Source organism: Aquila chrysaetos, chromosome 11, assembly GCF_900496995.4.
Source record: "Aquila chrysaetos chrysaetos chromosome 11, bAquChr1.4, whole genome shotgun sequence".
NCBI classification, from domain to species: Eukaryota; Metazoa; Chordata; class Aves; order Accipitriformes; family Accipitridae; genus Aquila; species Aquila chrysaetos.
In genome coordinates this window covers 22,799,228-22,821,843 of record NC_044014.1, presented here as the reverse complement: position 1 = coordinate 22,821,843, position 22,616 = coordinate 22,799,228, and the positions used below count along the sequence as shown (strand labels likewise).

Below are 22,616 nucleotides of genomic sequence, written 5' to 3'. Positions count from 1 at the left end.
AGCGGTTTCACCCGGCGTGCAGCGGCCTGGAGCCGCACGTCCCGTCCCGTCGGGGGGTCCCCCGGCCCCCCTTACCGCTGTCCCCGCCGGGGCGGAGCCGGGCCCGGGAAGCCCCAGGAGGCGGAGCCGGGCCGGGACTTTCCCGGGGCCGCGGCCGGGGCGAGGCGGCCGCGCTGGGGCTGGGGCCGAAGGTAAGCGGCCGGGGCGGCGCGGGCCGGGCCGGGCCGCCGCAGGGCAGGCGGGGGCGAGGGGGGCGGCGCGGGGTGGGGGCCGCTGCCCGGGGGTGCCGGTCCCCCCGGGCCGGGGTGAGCGCGGCTGAGCCGTGTGCCTGCCGGGCAGCGGGCAGGGCTGCTTGCATCGGCGGGGAGAGCATCTCGGCCGAAAGCACCCGTGCGCCCGCCCGGGCCCGGGCGGGGGATGCGCCCGGGGGGGTGCTGGGCCTCGGCGCTGAGCCCGGCTGTCCGTCGTGCGGAGCAGCCTCCCGCGCTCTGCCCCGGCTCGGCCCCTCGGCTCTCGCGATGGGCGCGCTGGGGCGACGGGGGCGGGGGTACCCGGATTCCCAGTGGAAAGGGAGCTGAACTGGTCGAGAGGTTTGAAGTTTCGGTGCCAGGGCTGCCCATCCCGGCTGAGGGGTCTGGGGCGGCCAGCCGCCAGGAGCTCCCGGCCTCCCGCTCGCCGCGGCAGCCGCGCCGGTCCCCGGCTGGCTCTCGGCTGGCTCCGGGGCTAGCTGGGAGAGGAGATGCTGGGAGGATACAGGCTGGAGAGACATCTGCTCTCTTGGCGTGGGGAGGAGAAAGCCAAGTCCCGGCGCTGGTGCTGACACCCGTTTCCCTGCCACTGGGGAAGCTGCTTATTTTCCTGTTTCCGCGTTGCCGGTGAATACGGCCCCATCCTGCGGCTCTCCCTCCGCACGCTGATCCCTGCCTGCGCAGCGAGCAGGGCTGGCTTGCTGCCTGCCCCCAGGAGAAGAAATCCGTGCCCGCAGGCTCGCCCAGCTCTACCCCTAAAGGAGCCGTGAACACCAACACAGTAGTGATACCGCAGGGCAGAGTGGAAACCAGGGAGAGTGAAAGACGGCAAACGCCCGGCTGGTGCTGAGAGGGGTTTTCTGAGAGCGCGCAGATAGAAAACCAGAGCCGATGGTTCATAACACAACAGCAAAGCGGCTGATTTACAGGCCCTAGAGGAGGAAACCAGAAGATCAGTGGGTGGCTGGGGTTTGCCAAAACCAACTTGATAGCCACGATGGGAGTAAAGGCATTTTCTGCAGAGAGAGACAAATGGCTCGAGGTGCTCGAGGGCAAGCTGTCGGGGAGAGGGACGCTTGGACGACTTTCAGGGAGAGGGGATTTCTCTCTGCCACGCTTGCAGGTCAAGGACTCCGTTTCCAGGAAGGGTCTCAGAACAAAGTCCCTGTGAACGCTGTGCGAGAGGGACTCGCCAGCCTCTCGCCAGACCTTTGACACCAGCTGTTGGGACTCCTGGGATGGAGCAGAGCACAGGATTTGTGTAGAAAGCAAGGTCAGGTATTTAGGGCCATCATTTGCAGGCAGTAGCAGGCCTCAGGGGAAACAAAATGCACAGGGAATAGTATGTAGAGGAGCAGCCAGCTGGGTGGCTGGAACATGTCAGCTGTACACCAGGGCGGTTTGGAGCAGAGCCGCACTCGTGCCGCCTCCTGCGTTTCTGGATTGCCCTTTCCCATGGCTGCTAAACGCTCCCGCTTCAGACAGACAGACAGACATTTCCCCCCTGCCTGCAGGGCATCGGCTCTGCAAGTCAGCCGGCTGTCACGGGAGGAAAGAAAATAGCACCTGCATTACTAGGTCACGTTCAAGGAGCTGCAGGCATGGAAGAATGGCTTTAACTCACGCTGCTTGCCAGCGGCTGGCTCTTAATTGAAGCAGTCTGGCTGGCACGGGGAGACTGCATCATCCGGCAAGGGTGCCGTGGCAGTGCTGTGCTCCAGGGCAGGGAGCTGGTGCTGCTCCAGGCAGTGCGTCGCAGTGGGGTTGCTGCTCTTTTCCCCCATTCCCAGCAATGCCCAGAGAATCCTTCCTGAGCCCTAGGAAGGTCTGAAGATAGGGAGGAACTTAGCCCAGCAAAGGGGGGCTGCAGTGTGTATGCAAGCCTAGGGTCCAGGCCAGATGCGCTGGGTACCATGGAGCAGGAGATGCTACTGATGGCCGGAGGGGGAGATGGGTCCCCTTCTGGGATGTGTGAGGAATAAAAGCCGAGTGTGCTACACTCCTAGGGGAAACCCGAGGTCCTGGGGGCCTGAAGGGCACGGCTGCTTGGCACAGGAGGCAGGACTTACCTTGAGAGCAGGTCTGAGTTGCCTGAGGTTGCTCTTCCAGGAACAAGGAAGCGGGTGGTGACGCTCCAGCTCTGCTCGACGAGCAAGGTGGGCTTCCTCTAATGCACGCTGCGCAAGTGTGCAGGCATACGGCCAGCAACCTCCCAAGAGAGCCAGAGCTGCGCAGGCTGGGGAGATGCAGGCGCGACCCCATGACGTTCCTTAGTCATGCTGCTTGGTGCAACAAGTGGCTGTGTCCGGGGGAGCGATGAGTGAGCTGTGAAAACCCCTCTGGAGGGGATGGGGCTGATGGCACTGGAGAAGGGGAGCTGTTCCGTTCAAGGGGCACAGTCTGTTCTTCTCCAGCATCTTCGTGCCTGGGCTCCCCCAGCCAGGCTCCACAGGTAGGGTTCGAGGTGGCTGTTCCCAGCACACTGAGGAAGGATGTTTGTCCCCTCCTTCACCTCTCTGGGAAATCTGTGCCAGCAGATGAGTGGCTGGCTGGTGGTGGCAGGCTGAGGCTGCCCAGGCGGAATGTCCGGTGGGAATGTCCGGAAGCGCGTGCTGCTTCCCACAGGCCAGCGGGGGGTTGTGTCCGTGCTCCCAGGCTTTCGGAAGCCCCTGCAGAACAGCAGGAGGAAGGTTCCACTTCATTTAACAGTGCTGGATCTCCACCTTCACCCTCCTTGCGCCCCCCGCTGCACCTGCAGGTCCCTCGGACCCCACGTCCCGGGCTGCGCCCGCTGTCTGGGCTGCATGCTGCAGGTAGGCTGGGCAGGGGCTGCTGGAGCTCGGCTGGGCTCAGGTGGCAAGCCCGCCGGGAAGAACCTCAGGCCTGGGGCCACAGGGCAGCCCCTTTGGAGGACTTGAGTGGCTGGAAAATCTCCTTGAAAAGGCTCTTTTCAGCTTCTGAAGAATATGAGTCACGCACGGGTTGAACAATCCCCTTCCTTCCCCTCTTCTCCCACACACCCAAAATCCCCTGAGCGGGACCCGCAGCAACCACTGATTCAGTAATTCAGGGTATGAGGGCACTGCGGAGTCAGATACAGGTTTTTTTTCTTTTTTTTCTTTCCATTGCTTAGCGAGGAGAAGAAACGTGGAGCAAGAGAATGTGCCCGGAGGCTCTGCTCTGATCCTGCCCCTTTGCTAGAAGTCTCTGGTGGTTTCCCGCGGTCAGGCGGACCTTGACCCCAGTGGGACCCCCGTCTGTGGTAGCCGGCAGTCCCCGCGGCGATGCTGGGGCTGGACGGGTTGCTGAGACCAGCCTCTTCCTCCCCGGTGAGTAGGAGGGTGCGAGCGCTGTGGGTGGCGGGGAAGGGGCCCTGCCGCTGGCAGTGCCTTGCTGGGGTTGGTGGGGAGCACGCAGCGCCAGGTGCCGGGACGGCGGGAGATGCTCCCGCGGGGGTCTCTGGGGCTGCCGCTCCCGCTTTGAAACCAGATGCTTTCTAGCGGGAAAGAGGCAATGGGAACACAGATGGCAAATGCCTCTCTCAGACCACCTCCGTGGGAAGGATGCAGGGCCTGCCGTGTAAGTGGAAACTTGGGGAGTGGGAAAGCACCCCTTTGGGTGCCTGGCAAGGGGCTGCCGCGCGCTGACTTTGGTCTGCAGAGTCCTGGAGAGCTTCCCCCGGCCAGGGGGGAGACAGCGGGCTTTGGGGCAGCTGCTCCTGTTTGGGTCCAGGGGGGCTTGGAGGAGACATCCCTGTGCGGGAGGTGCCTCACCAAGGTGAGAAGATGGGGGCTGGGGACCTGGGAGGCCCCAGGGGCCGCTGCTGGGTTTTGTGGCCCGGTCCGGGTGGTTCCGGCCACGCCGCGCTGCAGGTCTGGCTGGGAAAGGGCTCGACGGCTGGTCAACGGGGACTGGCGCCCGAAGCAGGGCGGGCGGCCGGGGACGGCGGGGGGCAAACCCCTCCGTGCTCCCGGGGGCGAAACTCGGGACCTTCGGGCGCCCCGGAGGTGCCAGGCGGCGCCCAGGCGAGAGCGGCCGGGGCGGGGGGGAGGCGGCGGCCGCCGGGATTTCCAGTCCGCCCGAAGCCCAAAACTCCCAGGCGGCGGGGAGCCGGCCCGTCCCACCGCCCCCGGGCCCGTCCGGGCCGGGGCAGCCGGCGGCGGGCGCAGGAGCGGCCGTGCCCCGGGCCGTGCCGAGCGGAGCCCCGCTCCGAGCCGAGCCGAGCCGAGCCGGGCCGGGCCGGGCCCGGCCCCGGGCCGCGCCGTGCCGAGCCCCGGGCCGCGGCGGGGCGGGGCGGGGCGGTGACGCGCGGTCCCGTCATTTCCCGGCTCGGCGGGGTTTCTAGGGACTTTCCGGAGCGGCGGTGCCTTCCTGCCGCCGCCGGTCCCCGCTCACCCCCGCGCTCTCCCCGCAGGCCGGCGGCCGGCCCCGCGCAGACATGGACGAGCAGTTCCAGCCCGTGAGTGCCGCACGGGGCGGCTCGGCCCCGCGGGAGGGGGGAGTCTCTGCCTGGACCCGGCCCCGGCCCCGGCCCCGGCCCCGGGCTGGGAGCAGTGCCCGCCCCCACGGGTGGGGTGGGAGGTGGGGGTCTGTGCCTGCCTCCGGGGCGGGAGATGGGGGTCTGCGGGTCCCCCCGGGCTGGGCAGTGGGGGGTCTGCAGGTGCCACTGGGGTGGGCGGTGGGTGGTCTGTGTCTGCCCCCGGGGTGGGAGATGGGGGGGGGGGGGTCCTGTGCCTGCCTCCGGGGCGGGAGATGGGGCGTCTGTGTCTGCCCAGAGGGTGGGCAAAGGGGGTCTGCTGGTGCCCCCAGGGGTGGGGCAATGAGGGGTTTGCACCTGCCCACCCCTCTTCCCTGGGAGCGGCAGGGGATCTGTGCCTGCCCCTTGCCCCCCCCCCCCGGCCAAGGTGGGCAGTGGGGGTCTGTGCCAGACTGGCCGTCCCCCAGGGTGGGAGATGTGGGTCTGTGCCTGGCCCCCAGGGCGGTTGGGGATTCCAGCCCCAACGAGCTCATCACATTCATCTTCCCTCAGTGCCTGGATGGGATTGACTACGACGACTTCAATTTCGGCTCCCACATGATGGAGCAGAAGGAGCCCCTGATGGAGACAGGTAAAGGCCCCTCTGGCTGTGCCCTCCCGGGGTCCCCGGCTGCAGCGGGGTTTCCCAGCAGGCTGACTCACACCTCGTAGTTCCCAGCAGCGCCACGGGCCATGTCCCCATTGGCCCCTCTGTGGGCTGGCTGGGAATCCCTGCCCCATGCCACTGGGACGGGGACTGTTCGGTCTCGCCCCACTGCTCTGTCTACCAGGGACTTGAGGTTGGGCTGCGACGGGTCCCCAGGGGCTCCCCACTCCCCAAGTGCCAAAGCATCCTCTGGCCCTTCCCTCCTCTCCCTGCCACTCTGACCGCTGCTGCCGGCTGGGCTCTGACAGCACAGGGGCCAGGGGCCCTGAGGACCCCCATGGGACAGACAGGGGTCACTTCACCTTCAGCACCGTCCCCGTACCTCCAGCATCCTTACTGGGAACACGCACTTTGGTTATCCTGTGTTTCTCACCGGTGCCTCTCCTCTCTGTCCTCCAGTGGAAGGTCCCTACCTTCTCATCATTGAGCAGCCAAAGCAGGTAAGGATGTCACCCAGGTAAGGGCAGGTGTAGCAGTCACCCCCTGCTCTCATGGCGTCAGGTTTGGGCCACCCTTGGCTGACCCACTCTTTGCCTCCGCAGCGGGGGTTCCGTTTTCGGTACGGCTGCGAGGGCCCTTCACACGGGGGGCTTCCGGGGGCATCCAGCGAGAAGGGACGCAAGACCTATCCCACCGTCAAGGTGAGCGCTGCCCTGGGGAGGGGACGGGGCAGCGTCTTCAGCCGGTGTGCATGGGCACCGGGAGGGTACCTTGAAGGAAGGGTGGGAAATGTATATTCAGCTGTGTGCGTTTCGTGGCACTGGAGGGATGGGAGGACTGCAGCAGGAGGGGTGGTGACCATGGGGAGGGATAGCAGGGGTTTGCAGAGAGTCCTGCAGCCTCCCAGGGTATTGCCCATCTCCTTTCTCCCTGCAGATCTGCAACTACACGGGGATGGCCCGGATCGAGGTGGACCTGGTGACGCACAGCGACCCTCCCCGCGTGCATGCCCACAGCCTGGTGGGCAAGCAGTGCAACGAGGCTGGCAACTGTGTCGCGATTGTGGGACCCAAGGACATGACAGCTCAGTATGTGTGAGGGAGACCCAGAGTGGCCTTTTGCCTGGATGGGGTGGCTGGGGGGCTGGCTGCAGCTTACAGGCTGGGGAGAAGAGGGGGGTTAGTGTATCCAGGAGCTGGGTTCACTGGATGGAGCTAGGAGTCAGTTTAGACAAGGTCATCAGTACAGCTCTGTCCCTTGAGCATTTTGCCCAGCTCTGGGTCCAGCATGTGCAGCTTGTTTTGGGCTTCTGTCCTAAGGGTTGCCGCTCCCCAGCTTTGCAGATGACATCTGTAGCCAGCCTGAGTCATGGGAATATTCGGCAACTGCTGCAGTTGCTCTTACAAATCCAGCCTTGGCTGCTGGCTCAGCCTGGTCCCATTTGCATCCCTCTGGCCTCCAGCCCTCCCAGGCCTCCCCTTTGGACTTGTCACCTGTGGAAGCCTGGAGTTTCCCAGCCACCTCTTTTCTGGGCTCCTTTTCTCTCCTCTGTGGTTACTGTTACGCCCCACACGTGCTGACCCCCCGCTGCCTGAGCAGCACCACTCTGTGCTTTGCTCAGCTCCTTCCCGGCTGTGGGGCCCATGTGCCCCCCAGGCCGGCTGCTCCCAGCCCTGGTGCTCCCAGATCCCAGCGGGATCCCTCTTCTCCTCCAGGTTCAGCAACCTGGGTGTGCTCCATGTCACCAAGAAGAATATGATGGAGATCATGAAGGAAAAGCTGAAGCAGCAGAAGATGCGTAACAGGAGCCATCTCCTGACAGGTGAGGGCAGCCTGGGGGCTCAGTGGGACTCGGTGCCCGAGGGTGACCGCTGTGGGGCTGGGGTTAGCGTGGGGCTGGGGGGATGAGCAGGGGGACCTGGAGCCGCATCCCCTCGCCTAGCCTGACAGTATCTCCCCCTGCCCTGGCAGAAGCGGAGCTGCGTGAGATCGAGCTGGAGGCAAAGGAGCTGAAGAAGGTGATGGACCTGAGCATTGTGCGGTTGCGCTTCACCGCCTACCTCCGCGACAGCAGCGGGAACTTCACACTGGCCCTCCAGCCCGTCATCTCGGACCCCATCCACGACAGCAGTGAGCGTGGGGCCAGGCCGGGGAGGGGATGGAGCAGGATGGGGTAAGGAGCTGAGAGATGCTCTGTCTGCCACAGCAGCTCCCAACACCTCCTCTTACTCCGCAGAGTCCCCAGGAGCTTCCAACCTGAAGATCTCACGGATGGATAAGACGGCAGGCTCCGTGCGGGGAGGGGACGAAGTCTACTTGCTGTGTGATAAAGTTCAGAAAGGTAAAAGCTGTTCCCTCCAGCCGAAACCTTCCTGAGGGGCTGTGGCAGGAGAGGTCTGGGGCCCCTGGGCGGCCAGGGGTCCGTGCCCCCGGAGCCTGGCCGGGACAGGGAGACAGGCAGTGCCAGCATCCCTTCTCTCCCCAGACGACATCGAGGTGCGTTTCTACGAGGATGATGAGAACGGCTGGCAGGCCTTCGGGGACTTCTCCCCCACTGACGTGCACAAGCAGGTATGGGGGAGGCAGGGGGTGTCCTGCCGTGCCCCGAGGCAGGCGGGTGCCCTGTGGGGTGGGGGAGCCCCGTCCCCGGCTCTGGGGAGGAGCGGGACCCCACGTCCGTCTGTCCTGCCCACAGTACGCCATTGTCTTCCGCACACCCCCCTACCACAAGCCCAAGATCGACCGTCCAGTCACCGTCTTCCTGCAGCTGAAGCGGAAGCGGGGGGGCGACGTGAGCGACTCCAAGCAGTTCACCTACTACCCCGTGGTGGAAGGTGAGCCACCCCCCGGGCAGGCCGGCGTGCCCCCGCCGCCGGGGCTGCCCCTCACCCCGCTGCCCCTCTCTCCCCGCAGATAAGGAAGAAGTGGAGAGGAAGCGCAAGAAAGTCCTGCCCCAATTTCCCCAGCACTTTGGCGGGGGCTCGCACATGGGGGGTGCCGGCGGCGGGGCCGGGGGCTTCGGCTCTGGAGGAGGTGAGCGGGGATGCCTCTTCTCCCTCCCAGGTTGGGCGGCCGTGGCCTGGCCCTGGGGGCTCCCTGCTCCTCTCCGGCCTCACCCGTCCTCCCCCTTGCTCCGCAGGCGGGAACCTCAGCTTCCCCTACTCCACCGGGCTGGCCTACAACAGCATCTACTCGCCCGGCCCCCACCCTGTGGGGGGCTACCAGGGGGGTGTGCAGATGAAGGGCCCCGAGGCGGAGGCGCCCGGGAGCGACAGGCAGGCGCCTGCGGAGAGCACGTACTGCAAGGAGCTGCAGAAGCACGGTAGGAGGGGGCTGGGCTGGAGCGAGGGCTGCGGGACATCGCTCGGGAGAGGTGGCATGGGTCAGGGACCTTTTGGGGCCAGGTGCCGCTCTCCTCCACGCCTGGGGGGGATGCAGGAGGGTGGACGGGGCTGCTGCTCCTGGCAGTGATATCCTGCTTTGCCCCCCAGCCCAGCTCTGCCAGCTGTGGATGCTGGCACTGGCCCGCCGCAATGCCCATGCCCTGCTCGACTACTCGGTCACCGCCGACCCCCGCATGCTGCTGGCCGTCCAGAGGCACCTGGCCGCGTCACAGGATGAGAACGGAGACACGTGAGTACACGAGGGGTTTGGGGAGAGAGCGTGGGAGCACTGTTGGCCATCAGAGCCGTTTTGGGGGCTGTTGCGGGTGGGAGGCGGCAGGGAGAAGCATGGAGCTGAGTCAGGGGCCACCCCGCTCTCTCTGCAGGCCTTTGCACCTCGCTATTATCCATGAGCAGACGGCTGTAATCAAGCAGCTGATCGAGGTCATTGTTAGCATCCCCAGCCAGCAGATCATCAACATCTCCAATAACCTGCAGCAGGTACATGTTACCCAGAGCAGCCGGTTCTTCTCTACCTGGGGCTCGTTCCTGTTTCCCGACCTTGGGGGTTCCCATTGCTGCTTCCACTGAGGGGAGGCTGCAGGGCTGAGCACGGTGCAGCCATGCTGGCAAGGACGATGGTGCAGGACTTGGCTCCTCTTGTGAGCGCTGCTGACAAGGTGCTGCTGTCCTGCAGACGCCGTTGCATCTGGCAGTCATCACCAAGCAGCCCCAAGTGGTCCAGCTCCTGCTGCAAGCCCGTGCTGACCCCACCTTGCTGGACCGCTATGGCAATTCCCTGCTGCACCTGGCGCTCCAGGCTGGCGATGAAGAGATGCTGAGGACGCTGCTGGCCCACCTGGGCTCAGCTGCCCCTTACCTGCTCCGTCTGCCCAATTTCCATGGTGAGTGGGGCTGGAGATGAGGGGCAAGAACCCGGCAGTGCCGTCGTGGGCTCAGCCGGAGGGCTGCTGAGCCTCCCCCCCTGTTGCAGGCCTCCTGCCTGTGCACTTGGCTGTAAAGGCAAAGAGTTTGGCCTGCCTGGACCTGCTGGTAAGGAAGGGAGCGGATGTGAACGCGGTGGAGAGGCAGGGCGGGAGGACCCCACTGCACCTGGCCGTGGAGATGGAGAACCTGAACATGGCCACCCACCTCGTGAAGAAGGTATGGGGGGGGCTGGTGGGTTGGTGGCTATGGGACAAGGGTGGGGCGCAGCATCCTACAGGACCCTGGCAGAAGTGAAGGGTCTCCGGTCGTCTTGGGGTGATGGGGGGGGGGGGGGAGGCAGCCCCCAGGCAGCCCCCAGGCAGCCCCCAGGCAGCCCATACTCACAGCCTTGCACCTTTCTCCATAGCTGGGAGCAGATGTCAACAGCAGGACTTTCGCCGGGAACAGCCCCCTGCACCTGGCTGCTGGTCTGGGCTCCCCCACTCTCACCAAACTGCTCCTCAAAGCTGGTAAGGCGCTGCCCTCCTTCCTCTCCCTTCCTCTCCCCGCAGCCTCAGCTGCCTGTGCTGGGGGGAGGGCCCGGGCACAGGGCAGACCCCTGGGCTGACCTTCCCTTTTTGGGGGCTCAGTCCATCCTTCCCTGACAGGGGCAGACGTGCTGTGTGAGAACGACGAGCCTGTGAGCCCGTCCTCGTCAGAGGCCAGCAGTGACACGGATGCCGACCCTGAGGAGCAGGAGCTGGCCATGGAGCTGGGGGAGCCGGCCCTAGCCATGGAGCACAGCACCAACCGGGAGCCCCCCGTGCAGGAGCACGGGCAGGCAGGGCACAGGCAGCGCCGCTGCCACACGCCCCTGGACCTGACTCGGAGCCAGAAGGTGCGTGGCATGGCAGGACAAACCCCCGGGGAGCGTTTCCGTGGGGGCCATAGCACGGATGGGGAAGAGCCTCAGGAGGTGCTCCTGCGAGGATGCCTGTGCCCCTCCGTGTCCCAGGAGAGCCATGGCGGGGGGAGGCAAGGAGGGGGTTGGCTGGTGCTTTGAGGGATGCTGACATCCATGCATCTGTCTGCAGGTGCGGGAAATCTTGCTGCAGGCCTCCCAGCAGGGCCCCGAGGCAGAGCTGCCTGCTGCCCCCCGGCCAGGTGAGCAGCCCCTCTCCCCCAAAAAGCACTGTGCCCGGACAGGGCAGCACCCTCCCAGCAGTGAGGACGGGCGGCGTGTGATGGAGGCACCTCTCCCGCGCAGGGAAGGTCCTGTCACTGGACAGTGAGGCGCTGCAGGGGCTGGAGCAGCTGCTGAACCAGGACTGCAGTGGGTCGGATTGGATCGAACTAGCCAAGCGCCTGGGGCTCTGCAGCCTGGTGGAGACCTACAAGGACACCCCCTCACCCAGCATCAGCCTCCTGCGCAGTTACGAGGTCAGTGCCTGGCTGGGGTGCCCCTGTCCCCCCTGCCTGTCTGGCCACCGGCCCGCTCAGTGGCCTCTCTCCACAGCTGGCAGGGGGAAGCCTGGGGGGGCTGCTGGAAGCGCTGGACTCCATGGGGCTCCGCAAGGCCGTGAGGATGCTCCACAAAACCGAGGCGCTGGAGAAGCTGCAAAGCACAGGTATGGGGAGCGAGGGGCTGGGGGGATGTCCCTGCTGTCCCCCTGACCCCCATCACTGACAGCAGCCGGGGCTTGCTTTGCAGAGCTGAAGGAAGACAGTGCCTATGGCAGCGAGTCAGTGGAGGAAGAGCAGGCGCCTGCGCTGGCCCTGAAGCCGGGGCCGGGGGGTGAGCTGCCCCACAGCCAGCAGCCACAGGTGCACTGAGGGGCTGGCAGCCCCCGCACAACCCTGGGGGGCCGCATTGCCCCCCACCCTGCCCTGCCCGTGCAAGTGCCTTCTGGACTTGGGGTCCGGCTGCCTGGACTCAGGGGGACAGGACACAGCTGGCTCCTGCCCCTCTCTGCTCTTATTTAATGGTCCCTCTTCTGAATAAAGGGACACAGTTTCCATTAGCCTTTGCCCTCCCTCTCTCCAGCCCTGGCCCTGAGCCGGCAGGCACTAACCCCCCTGAGCCCTGCCTAGGGCTGGGAGTCCAGCAGCGAGGAGGCAACTGCTGGCCCCTCCTCAGCATCCCTCCATGCCAGCGCTGTCCCCAACCGTGGGGGAGAAACCACAGCGCACACAAGAAGTGAAGAGCAAGTTTTACTTCAGTAACCGAGAGAAGAAGCTGTACAAAGGTTTTTGTCTCCCCGAGCCGCCTGGGGCAAGGGTGGATTTTTTTGTCGTTTTGGTTTTTTTTGTTTTTTTTTTTTTTTTTTTTGCAATAGACTCAAAAGAGCAGAATAAAAAGTTTGACACATTCGCAAAGTCAGTGCTGAAACCAGCCGGGTCCCGGGCAGCCAAGAACAGCGTGTGTGCCAGCCCCCTGCTTACAGCCCTTCCGCTGTCCCTGGACCCCTCCCTGTGCACCCTGGGCACTCCTGCGGCCACGCTCCACCACCAGCACCTCGCTCCAGACGAGCATCCTCCAGCGCACCCCGGGGTGGTAGGGGCTGCCCCCGCCTGCCCCTCACCTTGGCAAGGAGGGAGCCCATGGCCGAGGAAGGAGGGGCTGCACCACCGCTGCTGCAGCGTGAGGACCTCGCAGTGCTACGGACTGGGCTTTGCTGGCAGCCTCCGAGGCCCCAGCTGTGCGTTGGAGAAGCAGCACGGGAAGGAAAGCTGGCTCCGGCTCTTGCCAGCCCCATAGGGCAGTGGGGAGCTCCAGGTCAACCCTGACTTCAGGGGTCACCTCCCCACTGTGAGTACTTACACACTGCTGCCCAGCATGCCCTGGGTACGATGCTGCAGTGCAAACGGCGCTGGTCCGGGCTGTCAGGGGGTGATCAAGAAGCACCAGCGCATCAGCCCCTCATGCAGCCGCAAGTGCAGCAATTGGTGCTGCTATCCCAAGGCTGCTTCCTTGGTGCCGGCGGCCGCAGGGCTGTCTCTCTCCGAAGGGTTGCTGGTGCCGGAGCGGGGCAGGGGAACAGGTAGCAGCACACGCAGGAGCCCATGCTCAGCTTGCTGCAGGGGCGGGGGAGCTGGGTCTCCCCCTGAGTCCGTGTAAAAATCTCCTCCCCCCAGAGTGCAGTGCCTACAGGACACGGCTGGGTTTGTGGTTTTGTTTGTTTTTTTTAAACAGTTCCCAAAAAGCATCAAAAGTAGCCCCAAAAAACCCTCCCTGGTGGTCAGCTCGATCTGGTACTAAAAAGTGCAAAACTGTATCACAAAAACCATTCAAAAGTTGTAAGAAAGCGGGGAGGGTGCAGAAGTGGCTGGGGTGGCAGCAAGGGGGCCAGGTGCCATCGCCCTGGCTCCCCTGGCCACCAGCCCCAGGACAGGGGACTGGCTAGGGCTGTCCCCCTTGTCCGCCCCCCATGGCACAACGGAGCTGGAGGAAAAGCAGCCGCTGGCTTTTGCTGCATTTTTGTCTTTTTTTTTTTTTTTTAAAACCACTGAAGAATTGAGCCCAGTGGGTGGGTTTAAGTTGTTCCCCCTTGCTGGGACAGGGGGACTGGGTCCTGCAGCCAAGCACAGGACAAGGAGGGGCAGGAATGAGTGTGATGGGGCCGACAGTGTGGGCAGCTCCCACGGTAAAGGACCGGGGACCGTCCTGCTCTGCCACCGTCTCCGGCGGAGGGGCCACAGCCCTGCATGGCTGGTGCTGGTGGCCGGGGAAGGGCTGTCACCCCCCCCCAGCTCATGGCGCAGCCGGATGGACTCATGCAGGGTCTCGGCGGGCACGTGGCCTCCACCCTGGCACTGGGGGGGGCAGGAACGGAGCTGCAGCGAGGGTGGCTGATGCCCCTCGCTTATGACTTCTGGGGGTGGCCAGGGGGCTGGCGGCCAGCACGCTCCGAGACATTGCGCTTCACCTTGGTGGCCGTGCCAGAGGGCTCCACATTGAGCGAGGGGCTGGAGCGGGATTTTTTCAGGCCATCATCCTCCCCGCCCGCTGCATCAAAGAGGGTAGACTCGAACGCTGCCAGGTCCTCAGAGCCAGCCTTCAGCTTGGCCCGCAGCAGCATGGCGTAGGTGCCGTAGCGGGATTTCTGGGGAGCACAGTGCACCAGAGAGAGGTGTTGGTGAGCTGGGCACTGTCTCTCAGACAGCATCCTGGGATGGAGGGGGATACTCGTGGTCCCTCCACCCCAGCCAGCATCCCAGGGTGGGGGGGGAATGCTCATGGTCCTGGAGCATGGCAGTGGCACAGTGCAATTCAGCTGATGGGGACAGGGGGGTCCCATCACTCAGGATAGCCAAGTGGGCAGGGGCAGAGGGGCTGGGCTGGGGGGGGGAATGTCTCGTAGCTCACCTCAAACTCCAGGTACTCTTCCTTCTGCTTCAGCTCCTCATACTCCTTGCCTTTCACCTTCTTCTCAGGCAGCGAGGAGCGATGCTCTAGCAGCTCCGCTGACATTGTCTTGAACTTGGTCTCATGGCTCTTCACCTGCTCCTCCTGGGGAAGGGTGGCACCATGTCAGTGCCCCACTCTGCCCTCTGATCTGCTCTCCCCCGCAGCAGTGTGAGCTGGCTGGGGCCAGAAGAGGTTTCTTCCCTCCTAGAGCCAGCCAGGATCTCAGCTTCTGCTCCTGGGTTTGGCTTTTTTTTTTTTTTTTTTTTTTTTAAATGGCAGGCAAAAGCACAGGCCCTTGGGGGCAATCTGCTCCTGCCTCACAGGGGGCTGGCTGCAGTCTTAAAGCAGAATAATTTAATCCCCTCTAAAACTAGGCTGGTGGTGTTTTTTAATCCTTTCTGCTCTATGAATAACTGCCCTGGCATGCGTGAGCGCCAGCTAATCCCCCCGGCCGGTCGCCTTTCAAGGTCCTGGCCCTGGCAGGACCCTGCAAGCCGTGGAGTAGGACCACGTTCTCCTCTATCACCTGTCTCCCATCCCTGCTGCCAGGAACAAGACCTTGCTGTCTGCCCCCCAGTCTCAGCACCCCCTTGCTCTGTGTCTCCCTGGCCATGCTCCTTTGGCCCTGCACCCCTCTGGGAGGCAGCTGGGCATTGGCACCACGTAGGTCCCTCCACAAAGGGACAGTGCCACCAGCAGGCTCAGGGTGTCTGTCCCATGCTCCCGGCTTCCCCCACACCATGACCCACCTGGGACAGCCTGGTGCAGGAGCTGGGCAGCAGCGGGCGGCTAAACTTCTTCTGGGAGCCGATGGCTGCGGGGAAGGGGGGCGCAGAGAACATGGCTGCCACCACATTGATGCGCGTGATCCACGAGTGCATCTGTTCGGGGTTCCTGGGGAGAAAGGCCAAACCACAGATGGGGTCTAAGTGGCACTGTGTCGCAGGCAGAGGGACCTGCCCTGCAGACAAGATCTGGGTCCCCCAGGCCTGGTCCTGGCCAACCACAGCACCTGGGGCTCTGCCCCCAGTAACTCGGGCCATCATGAGCCTATTGGGCTGGGAAGAAGTGGAGCTGGGCAAAGCACAGCACTGACACTGGGTCCCTTTCCTTCCAGAAAGAGCTAGGACAGGAGACAGCAATGTGGCCCTAAGACCCATCCCACCCTCCGCCCCAGTCAGGTGAGCCCCTGTGCCCTAGCGTGGGGCGCAGCCAGTGATCCTGGGGGACTCACTGTGCTTGGAAGAGGAAGACCCTCCAGTCAGCTGTCCTGAGGTAGAAGACGTTGGGTCGCTTGCTGTAGTCAGACGCCCGTGTGGCAAGCGAATGGTGGATGCTAATAGCGTTCTTCAGCTCCTCTTCCGCCAGCGCCTTCCCTGGCTTATATTCCTCCTGCAAATCACGGGGTGTTTCAGAGCCAGCTTAGGGATGCACCCCACCATGAGTCAGCTCTACAAGGCCATGGGAACTGCAGGCAAGTGCTGGCAGTGGTGGGGCTTGGAGACCACCTTCCACCAGGCTGCTGCAGGCTCTGCCTCCAGCTCATGCTGTACACATGGGGAGAGGCTGCACAACCTGGGTGCACGGGCTTGGCAAGCACAGTGGCTCTTCCCCACTGCCCTGCAGCTGGGCAGCATGTGTTCCTGCAGGAAACTGGATGTGCAGCCCAACACACCCCCTCCAGGGCAAAGACCCCAGTGCCTCCTCTCTCCCCAGGCAAACCCCCACAGGCAGGACCCTTGTCCGGCAGCCACTTTTGCTGCCCAGGCTTGAGCCTGAGCACCCCGGAGAACAGGGATGCCGCCAGGGCCCCAAGCAACGGCTCAAGCAGGCATGGTGCTGAGTCTGCTTAGGCCAGGCTTTGCAATGCTGTGCGGTGGAGCCCCTCTCGCTGCTCTGGGGACTGCCACGATCCCCCCCGCCGCTTTGGGAATGATCCTTCTCCCTGGCACGGACGCGGGCGGCCCCGCTGCTGCCTACCTTCTGCAGGTAGAGAATCATCCCCTTCAGGATGGCGTGGAAGGGCTTCCAGCCGCGCTTCCCTCGGGGCGCTGCCGGGGAGGAGAGAGAGCAGCCCACATATCAGCCCCAGCACCGAGCAGGGGGAAGGCATCCATCACCCCCCCATCCTCCTCCAGCCAGCCCTGCAACGATGCACGTCACCCCACCCCGGGGACGGGCGGCAGGCCAGGACTGTCCCCGCGCACCTGAGCCCGTGCCGGCCGCGTGGCTGGCAGATGGTGCTGCTGGCAGGGGGGCTGCCTGCTGCCTCCCGGGGCCAGCGCCGCTGCGCTCCCCGCCTCGCCGCCCGCGCTCGGCTTCGCCGCTGCCTCCCCGCTCGGGGACGGGGACAAGGCGGTGCTGGCCACCAGGTATTGCTGGCTTTGGAGGGCGGCTGCATCTAATCAGATCAAGGCGGCATTAGATGGCCAGGGCTTAGAGGAGATTTTACAGTGGAAACGGTGAACGTGCCTGGCAGCGCCCAACCAGCGGCAGCCCGCTGTGCGGCTTGTTTGCTGCACCACAGGACACCTTCCTTCGTCCCCGCCATCCTGTGGCAGGGCTGCATCCCCCGGGGAGCCCATCCCACCTCCCTGCCTGCCCCCTTCCCAGCACCGCGGGCAGGGGCTGCGTGGCTCGCTGCCATCTTGGCCTCTGCCCAGCCCTGATGGTGGGGGCAGACGGGCAGGGAGAGGCTTTCAGGCTCCCCAGCCTGGGGGCTGAATTATACCCGGCACAGCCAGACAGGGCACAGGGGGCTGATGCTGGAGGCTGGCATGATGCTACAGTCAGATGTCACGTAGTGACTCCTGCCCTGCTCCCCTGTTGGGTTTCTGGAGCTCACTGGTGCTCTCTCACCCCGAGTCCCTCCCATGGGCTCCCCAGTCACCTACTTTTCTTGCAGTCTGGATCAGCGTGGATCTTGCGCACTAACAGTCCATGCTTGTAGGTGGCGATGCTGGAATCTTGGGAAAAGTCCAGAAAGGGGTTACTGCAGCTGCTGATGCGCTTGATGGACTTCGGGTTGGGGTCTGCTAGCTCCGAAAGGGACTTTCTCAGCTCCTCCTCATCTCTGCCAGGCACAGATTTGGGTGAGGAAAGGGTTTGTTACCTTGCTGGGGACAGCAAATACCAAGCCTCCCACTTGCCGGTGCCGCTTTCAGGCCTGACTTCTGAAAGGGAGGCTGGGAGCAGCAGACTGGGCTGAGCAGCCTCCCATCACCATTGGCGAGCATCCCAAACCCAGCCATGCCCCCATGCCCCTGCCCCTCTAGGCAGCTGTGGTGCTGCCTGGCCCCTTGAAAGACAAGGCATGGGGGTGTCTGCTGCCGGTTCACGGTGGGGCCCCTGCCTGCCCCAGGGAGCGAGGAACCTTTTTGGACAGAGCTGGGACTGATGCCAGCCAGGCTGATGAGCCAGGGGCCATGGAGGAGTAGCACCCCGGGGCTTGGCGCTACCACAGCCCCCCAGCCCATGGTGTACGGGCTAGCAGGTCCCCAGCTGGCAGGAGAGAGGGCCTGGAAGGGAAACCCCCCCAAAGAAAGACCCGGGCTATGGTCCCCACACCTTCAGGGCAGCAGTCGGACTATGGGGCTCAGAGCCACCAGCAAAGGGGTGTTGGGAGCCCACAGGCAGCACCAGCCCGGGGCAGGAGCAGGTGTGGGCAGGACGAAGGCAGCCCCTGCAGCAGGAGGTGGCAGGCCCCTGCCCGCGCTCTGCCTCCAGGTCGCGGGCCCTCGCGCCGCGGGCAGGCCGCATCGGTGCCGCTCCCCCCCCCCCCCCCCCCCCGCAGGAAGATGTGGGAGCCCAGAGCCGCTGCCTCCCCCCTCCCTCAGACCCGCTCGCTGCTAATTAAACCCCTCAGCATCTGCCGGCGTCTCCATGGCAGCAGCCCGAGCGCATTGGCTCAGCGCTGGCGGTACCGCCGGGCTGATTAATCCCCGCAGCGCGGGCGCTGCCGCTCCTGCTGCTGGAGATGGCAGCTGTGGGCGAGGGCGCGGGCACCTTGCGGGGCCCCAGCACAGCTACGGTCCCCCCAGAGCCTGCCCGCTCCCACCCCAGGCACGGCCGCCAAGGCACGAAGCAACACCAAAGCTGCGGGGAACTCGCCTCGGGCAGCCTTCCCCCAGCACGCCGGGGCAGGGTCCCCACGGAGGTGCTGTCGCCTGCGCCCCCAGCTCAGCCCAGCCCGAGCTCCCTCTCCCTCCCGCATCCCCGCAGGAGCACCTGCCCTGCAGCATCACGGCTGGTGCTGCCTCTCGGGCAGGGTGATGCTCTGGCGAGGAGGGTGGCAGGGGTGAGGAAGCCTCCCGCACCAGCAGCGTGGCTCCACTGCCTGCCCAGCGTCAGTATTCCCCTGGGGGGGTTTACTCACATGGCCCACTGCAGCTTCTCGTTCTTGATGGAGCCGTAGAGCGCCTGCAGAGAGAAGAGTGGGGGTGTCAGCAGGAGAGTGGTGCCGGGCCAGGGGGCTGCTCTGGGGGATGGAGGGGGCACACTAGGCTGACTCAGCGGCACTAGAGGTTAATGCAACCCCAGGTCAGCTCATCCTGGTCCAGCCCCGTCCTGGCTGGGCCGGCCGGCTGACCTTGTTTCAGGCCTACAGACGCCTTCTTCTGGGCACCTGCAACCCCACGCACACGCCAGGCACGGTGCTGGGGACGGCCCTGGCTTGTCTCCCCTCTCCTCCCCTCCCTCTCTACCTGCCTGTGACAGTGGCACAGCATTAGCAGCACGATGGCGAGGCGCACTGAACGTTTCCAAGTCCTTGGGAGAGCTGCTTCTCCCTGCTCCAAGGTGACCTATGCTGGCCAAAGGGATAGCCTTCAGGAGGCCTGGGCCCCAGAAGAGCAAGCCTTTGGGCCAGACTTCGATGGTGCATGTCTGCACCCTGCTCGGTGAGACCTCAGCCTGCTCCAGGGCATCCAGCAGGCTCCGTGCCGCAACACGCCACAGCCAGCGACCTCCCTGCCATCGGCCACCTGCCCTGGGCTGGCAGAGGTCGGTTCGTGGCAGCACCCAGCGCTCTGTAGCGATGCGATCCTCCTGTGGGAGCACACTTAGACTTCCAGAGAGACTTCAGCGCGGCACTGGCAGAGACACCAGCACGCTGCCATTCATGAGGTCCTCGGAGAACCTCGTGACTGGTCGAGGCAGGATGGGTGTTTGCCTACTGCTGGGCTGCTGCTGCTTGGGATGGCTGTGGCCTGTCCCTACCCCCTCCCCAGCAAGCCCGAAGCACCCTGCCCTCCCTGGGGACCCAAACACCACTGCGTTGAGCAAGGCAGGACCTGCTGCCTGCATCTTAGCACAGGAACAAGCTAAGCTTGCCTGCAGCGGGATGCTCCAGATCCCCACTCCCAAGTGTTTGTCTGGTCTGAGCTGGGCACAAGCCAGAAGTGCTCAGCACGGCTCTGCAGCCGGAGAGGCTCCAGTGAGGGTTTCAACACAGTGCTCGCAGAGGGCTTCGGAGCAAGATCTGGAAGGCATCATCCTCGGAGGAAAATAATCAAGTCTCGCACAGGCTGTTCAGGCAGCTGTCAACATCCATCACTGGGCCGGAGACTGCTGCTGAGAGATCTTGCTGGTGGCTGAGAAAGTACAACTGGAGGCGTGCAGGGGCCCAGGAAAGCCAGCCAGCAGACAGGACCCAGCAGTGTCTGGGGAAGGGACATCCATCACTCCCCCGAGAGGCGCAGCGGCCAGGACGGAGTGGGGACCCAGCTTCTCCCGCACTTTCCCATCGGGGAAACGCTGGCGTAGCACCAGCTTGTTTCTCAGAGGAATCGCCCCAATCTAGCAGGCAGAAAGCAGGGTTCAGTTTTCTCCCAGGAAGACAGGGGGCTCACGGAGGGGTTATGGCCTCACACCTGAGAGGCAATTAGACCCCAGCCCCATTTATGCAGACCCAGTGCCAGAGGGGCAGGATGCTGAGGTGTGAGCAGGGGGTACCCACCAGCAGGCTGGCAGCGAGGCGGCCAGAGGAGCACAGGTTGCAAAGAGACCGAGAGAAGAGCCTGCAGGAAAAAAACCAATCCAAAGTCCTGCAGAACATAACTTGGGAGCAGAGCAGGGGGAGAAGCAGGCATTTCAGAACAATGTAGATGATAAGGAGTCACCACAGGAAACAGAAGGGAAGGGATCTTACTCACTGCTGGGGATGCAGCCGAAAGATGCTGAGAACCAACACACACAAAAAGGAGACTGAAAAAATGGCACAGAGAAATGGGGACTGGAAACTGCAGAAAAGCTCCTCGAAAGAGCGGGCAGAATGGGACGCGTGGCTTGGCTTCCACCCGGCTCAGTGGCAATACAGAGAGGGGTCAGTCAGCTCCCTGTCCACAAGGAAGAGAGACGTGAGCCAGCTGAGTGGGGATTTTGGAAGGCAGGGTGAGGCACCGTACCAGAGGGGACTGTGGCCCCCAGGTCCCCAGCCCCATGCAGGGCTTGTGGGAGGATTGCTGCTAAACGCCAAGTAAATGAACTGATGTCAGAAGATGCTTGAGGAGTAATTCTGGATGGCACAGTGCCAGAGAACAGCCCAGCAGAGCACTGCGCTACAAAAACCTGAGCACTGGGACTGTCGGTGAACACTTCAAAGGCTGAATTGCCTTGTGGCTTCAAAAGGTTCCAGCCGCCCTGCTACAAGTCCTGGCAGCATCTCACAAGCCCGTTGTGGGCAGAAGCTGCCAAGTACCCCCACCTCAGAGACAGGGAGCAGGGGCTGCTCAGCACTCCTGTGTGGTGGGACAGTGAGAGACAAACAGGGTGACCGGGGGGATTGAGAAGGCAATGCAAAGCTTTACATCTACACTTAAATCCTGCCAAGACTCTGCTTGGCTAAATGCCACCCCCAGCCAACACCGGTCTCAGGAACAAAGCTGGTGGACTCAGCCCAAGTCCTAGCTGAGAAGATACACTCCAGCCACAAAGCCCATCCTGCTTTTCTGGTCCCATGGCAGTCACTGCCTGTCAGTCCACTACACTCTGGGCTTTTTGGTGCACAGACCATTTCTGCTGGGGAAGCACAGGTGGCGCAGTCTCCTGAAGCCTAACTCACAACAATGTCAGCAGAGACTGGAGACACCAGTGTCATCGCTCAGCAGGTCCCTCTCTCCAGGCTGTCTGCTCCACGGATTCATTCCCCCTGGGCCAAAAGGATGGCACCTCTTGGCACCTCTGAACTTGCAGGCACTGCCCAAGAGAACGCAGGGCCCTGGCCCCATGCCACCATGGCCGACCCGAAGTGTGATTGGGGTTCTTTGTCATCGCTGGGTTATGAGCTCACTGCTGCAGCATGCCAGGCCAGCCAGCCAGCTCTGCCCTAGACATGCGCAACACCGTAGAGACCTAGGAATATACTGTCCCAGCGGGATTTCCAACTGAATCAACAACATCTTTCTTTGGTGCGCTCCCTCCCAAAAGTGGGCTTAGGGGACGTCCCCGAGTCCTGCTCTAGCAAACGTCTCCAGGAGGGGTGGGGGGCTGCACTGGGCAAGAGGCAGGTGGCTCTGATGCTCCAGCCCAGCCTTAGCACCAGCCCTGCTGGGGACAGCCCTATGCAAGCAGGGCAGGGAGAAGACGTCCCCCTTCAGCTCCTCAGCTCAGAGGAGACCAGAGGGGAGTGCTGGTTTGGGGAGCCGGGCAGCAAGCTGGCCTGGACATAGCTTTGGCACAGATGGAACTGTACCGAGGGTTGTAGCCCAGCACTCAAGTAACAGAGGAGGGTTAAGGCAGGAATTTAGGCATCTGGTAGAAGGTTTTAACCCTTTCTGAGGTGCCTGTTTTATGGATCATAACTCTTACAGACATGTCCCCTTTCCAGTCTGCTGGTTCCTGTGCTAAGCAACACAGTGCTCAGCTCTCAGTGCTGCAAGATGCCCTGTGCAGGTCAAGGCTCCCCTTCGTCCTGCCGGCCCTGTGGCCAGCCCCGGCTGCGTGACATTCTGCGAGACAGACTTCACAGCCACCAAGCACCCTCCCTGCAGTCATTCTCCCTCTCTCTGTGCCTGGCAGCATTTCAATACGAGAGCTCAATTGCTGGCTTTCCCCAACTTTTCCTTCACAAAATATCTTTCTCTACACCCAGCCACAAAGCTCTGTCAGGTCCCCCAGGCACCCAGACCCACCAGCTGCGCAGATACAAACAGCACGGTCAGATCAGGGCTGTGTGTCAGATGGAACCGTACCTATGTCAGGTCCCTAATTCACCTTTGCGGGTCCCCCCCCCACACCTCTGCTGCCTGCCCAGCATGCACAACCCATGCTCAAGAACAACTCATCACCTGGCATGCAGCAACCCTGCTGCGCACACCCCATGTCCCCCCCTCCCCTCCACTGCAGAGGGACTCCTGTGTGCACACAGAGCAGAGTGACTTGGGGACAGACTTTTTTCCCCATAGGATGGGCTGCCATGGGTACAGTGTCCTGTGCGTCACCTTCCACCCTGCTGCAGGCAGCAACAGCAGGCACCGGGGGACAGCTACCCATCCCTGCCCCACATTTTTGACTCAGTAACATCATCAGC

General features: G+C 63.6%; 3 protein-coding genes across 8 annotated transcripts in view; 1 reads left to right on the top strand and 2 right to left on the bottom strand.

The window, feature by feature from the left end:
* Positions 1–71: 71 nt before the first annotated feature.
* LOC115348334 (translation initiation factor IF-2-like) lies at positions 72–3,164 on the bottom strand. The gene is made up of 2 exons (XM_030030855.1): positions 2,318–3,164; positions 72–1,180 (listed from the first exon to the last, which is right to left on the bottom strand). The coding sequence occupies exons 1-2, from the start codon at positions 2,508–2,510 to the stop codon at positions 72–74; spliced, it is 1,302 nt and encodes a 433-aa protein (XP_029886715.1). The 5' UTR covers positions 2,511–3,164.
* Positions 108–12,009, top strand: NFKB2 (nuclear factor kappa B subunit 2). Of its 2 annotated transcripts, none has more exons than XM_030029933.2 (24): positions 108–191; positions 3,382–3,577; positions 4,663–4,707; positions 5,278–5,356; positions 5,831–5,871; positions 5,974–6,072; positions 6,308–6,459; positions 7,087–7,193; positions 7,343–7,501; positions 7,608–7,712; positions 7,857–7,942; positions 8,067–8,205; positions 8,285–8,404; positions 8,511–8,693; positions 8,863–9,004; positions 9,141–9,255; positions 9,452–9,659; positions 9,749–9,918; positions 10,109–10,211; positions 10,350–10,579; positions 10,776–10,845; positions 10,949–11,121; positions 11,198–11,309; positions 11,393–12,009. In XM_030029933.2, the coding sequence occupies exons 2-24, from the start codon at positions 3,533–3,535 to the stop codon at positions 11,512–11,514; spliced, it is 2,805 nt and encodes a 934-aa protein (XP_029885793.1). In that variant the 5' UTR covers positions 108–191; positions 3,382–3,532; the 3' UTR covers positions 11,515–12,009. The 2 variants fall into 2 exon arrangements, with proteins under 2 accessions (XP_029885793.1, XP_029885794.1); XM_030029934.2 differs by lacking the exon at positions 108–191 and adding an exon at positions 2,297–2,404.
* Positions 12,010–13,181: 1,172 nt separating this feature from the next.
* Positions 13,182–22,616, bottom strand: part of PSD (pleckstrin and Sec7 domain containing) — a 48,721-nt gene continuing 39,286 nt past the window's right edge. For all 5 annotated transcript variants that reach the window (XM_030029928.1, XM_030029927.1, XM_030029930.1 and 2 more), the window contains 7 exons: positions 18,465–18,508; positions 16,984–17,162; positions 16,070–16,140; positions 15,324–15,481; positions 14,839–14,983; positions 14,048–14,191; positions 13,182–13,784 (listed from right to left, as the gene is read on the bottom strand). In XM_030029928.1, the coding sequence (XP_029885788.1) occupies positions 13,545–13,784; positions 14,048–14,191; positions 14,839–14,983; positions 15,324–15,481; positions 16,070–16,140; positions 16,984–17,162; positions 18,465–18,508 (981 nt within the window). In that variant the 3' untranslated portion in view covers positions 13,182–13,544. The remainder of the gene's footprint in view (positions 13,785–14,047; positions 14,192–14,838; positions 14,984–15,323; positions 15,482–16,069; positions 16,141–16,983; positions 17,163–18,464; positions 18,509–22,616) is intronic.

Excerpts from the sequence above, each read along its gene's own strand:
- LOC115348334 (XM_030030855.1), bottom strand. The coding sequence starts at position 2,510 with ATGGGGTCGCGCCTGCATCTCCCCAGCCTGCGCAGCTCTGGCTCTCTT. Across the intron at positions 1,181-2,317 it reads AACTCAGACCTGCTCTCAAG|GGCCTGTAAATCAGCCGCTT; the intron begins GTAAGTCCTGCC and ends TTCCTCCTCTAG.
- NFKB2 (XM_030029933.2), top strand. The coding sequence starts at position 3,533 with ATGCTGGGGCTGGACGGGTTGCTGAGACCAGCCTCTTCCTCCCCG. Across the intron at positions 7,943-8,066 it reads CCACTGACGTGCACAAGCAG|TACGCCATTGTCTTCCGCAC; the intron begins GTATGGGGGAGG and ends TCCTGCCCACAG. Across the intron at positions 8,694-8,862 it reads CAAGGAGCTGCAGAAGCACG|CCCAGCTCTGCCAGCTGTGG; the intron begins GTAGGAGGGGGC and ends TTTGCCCCCCAG.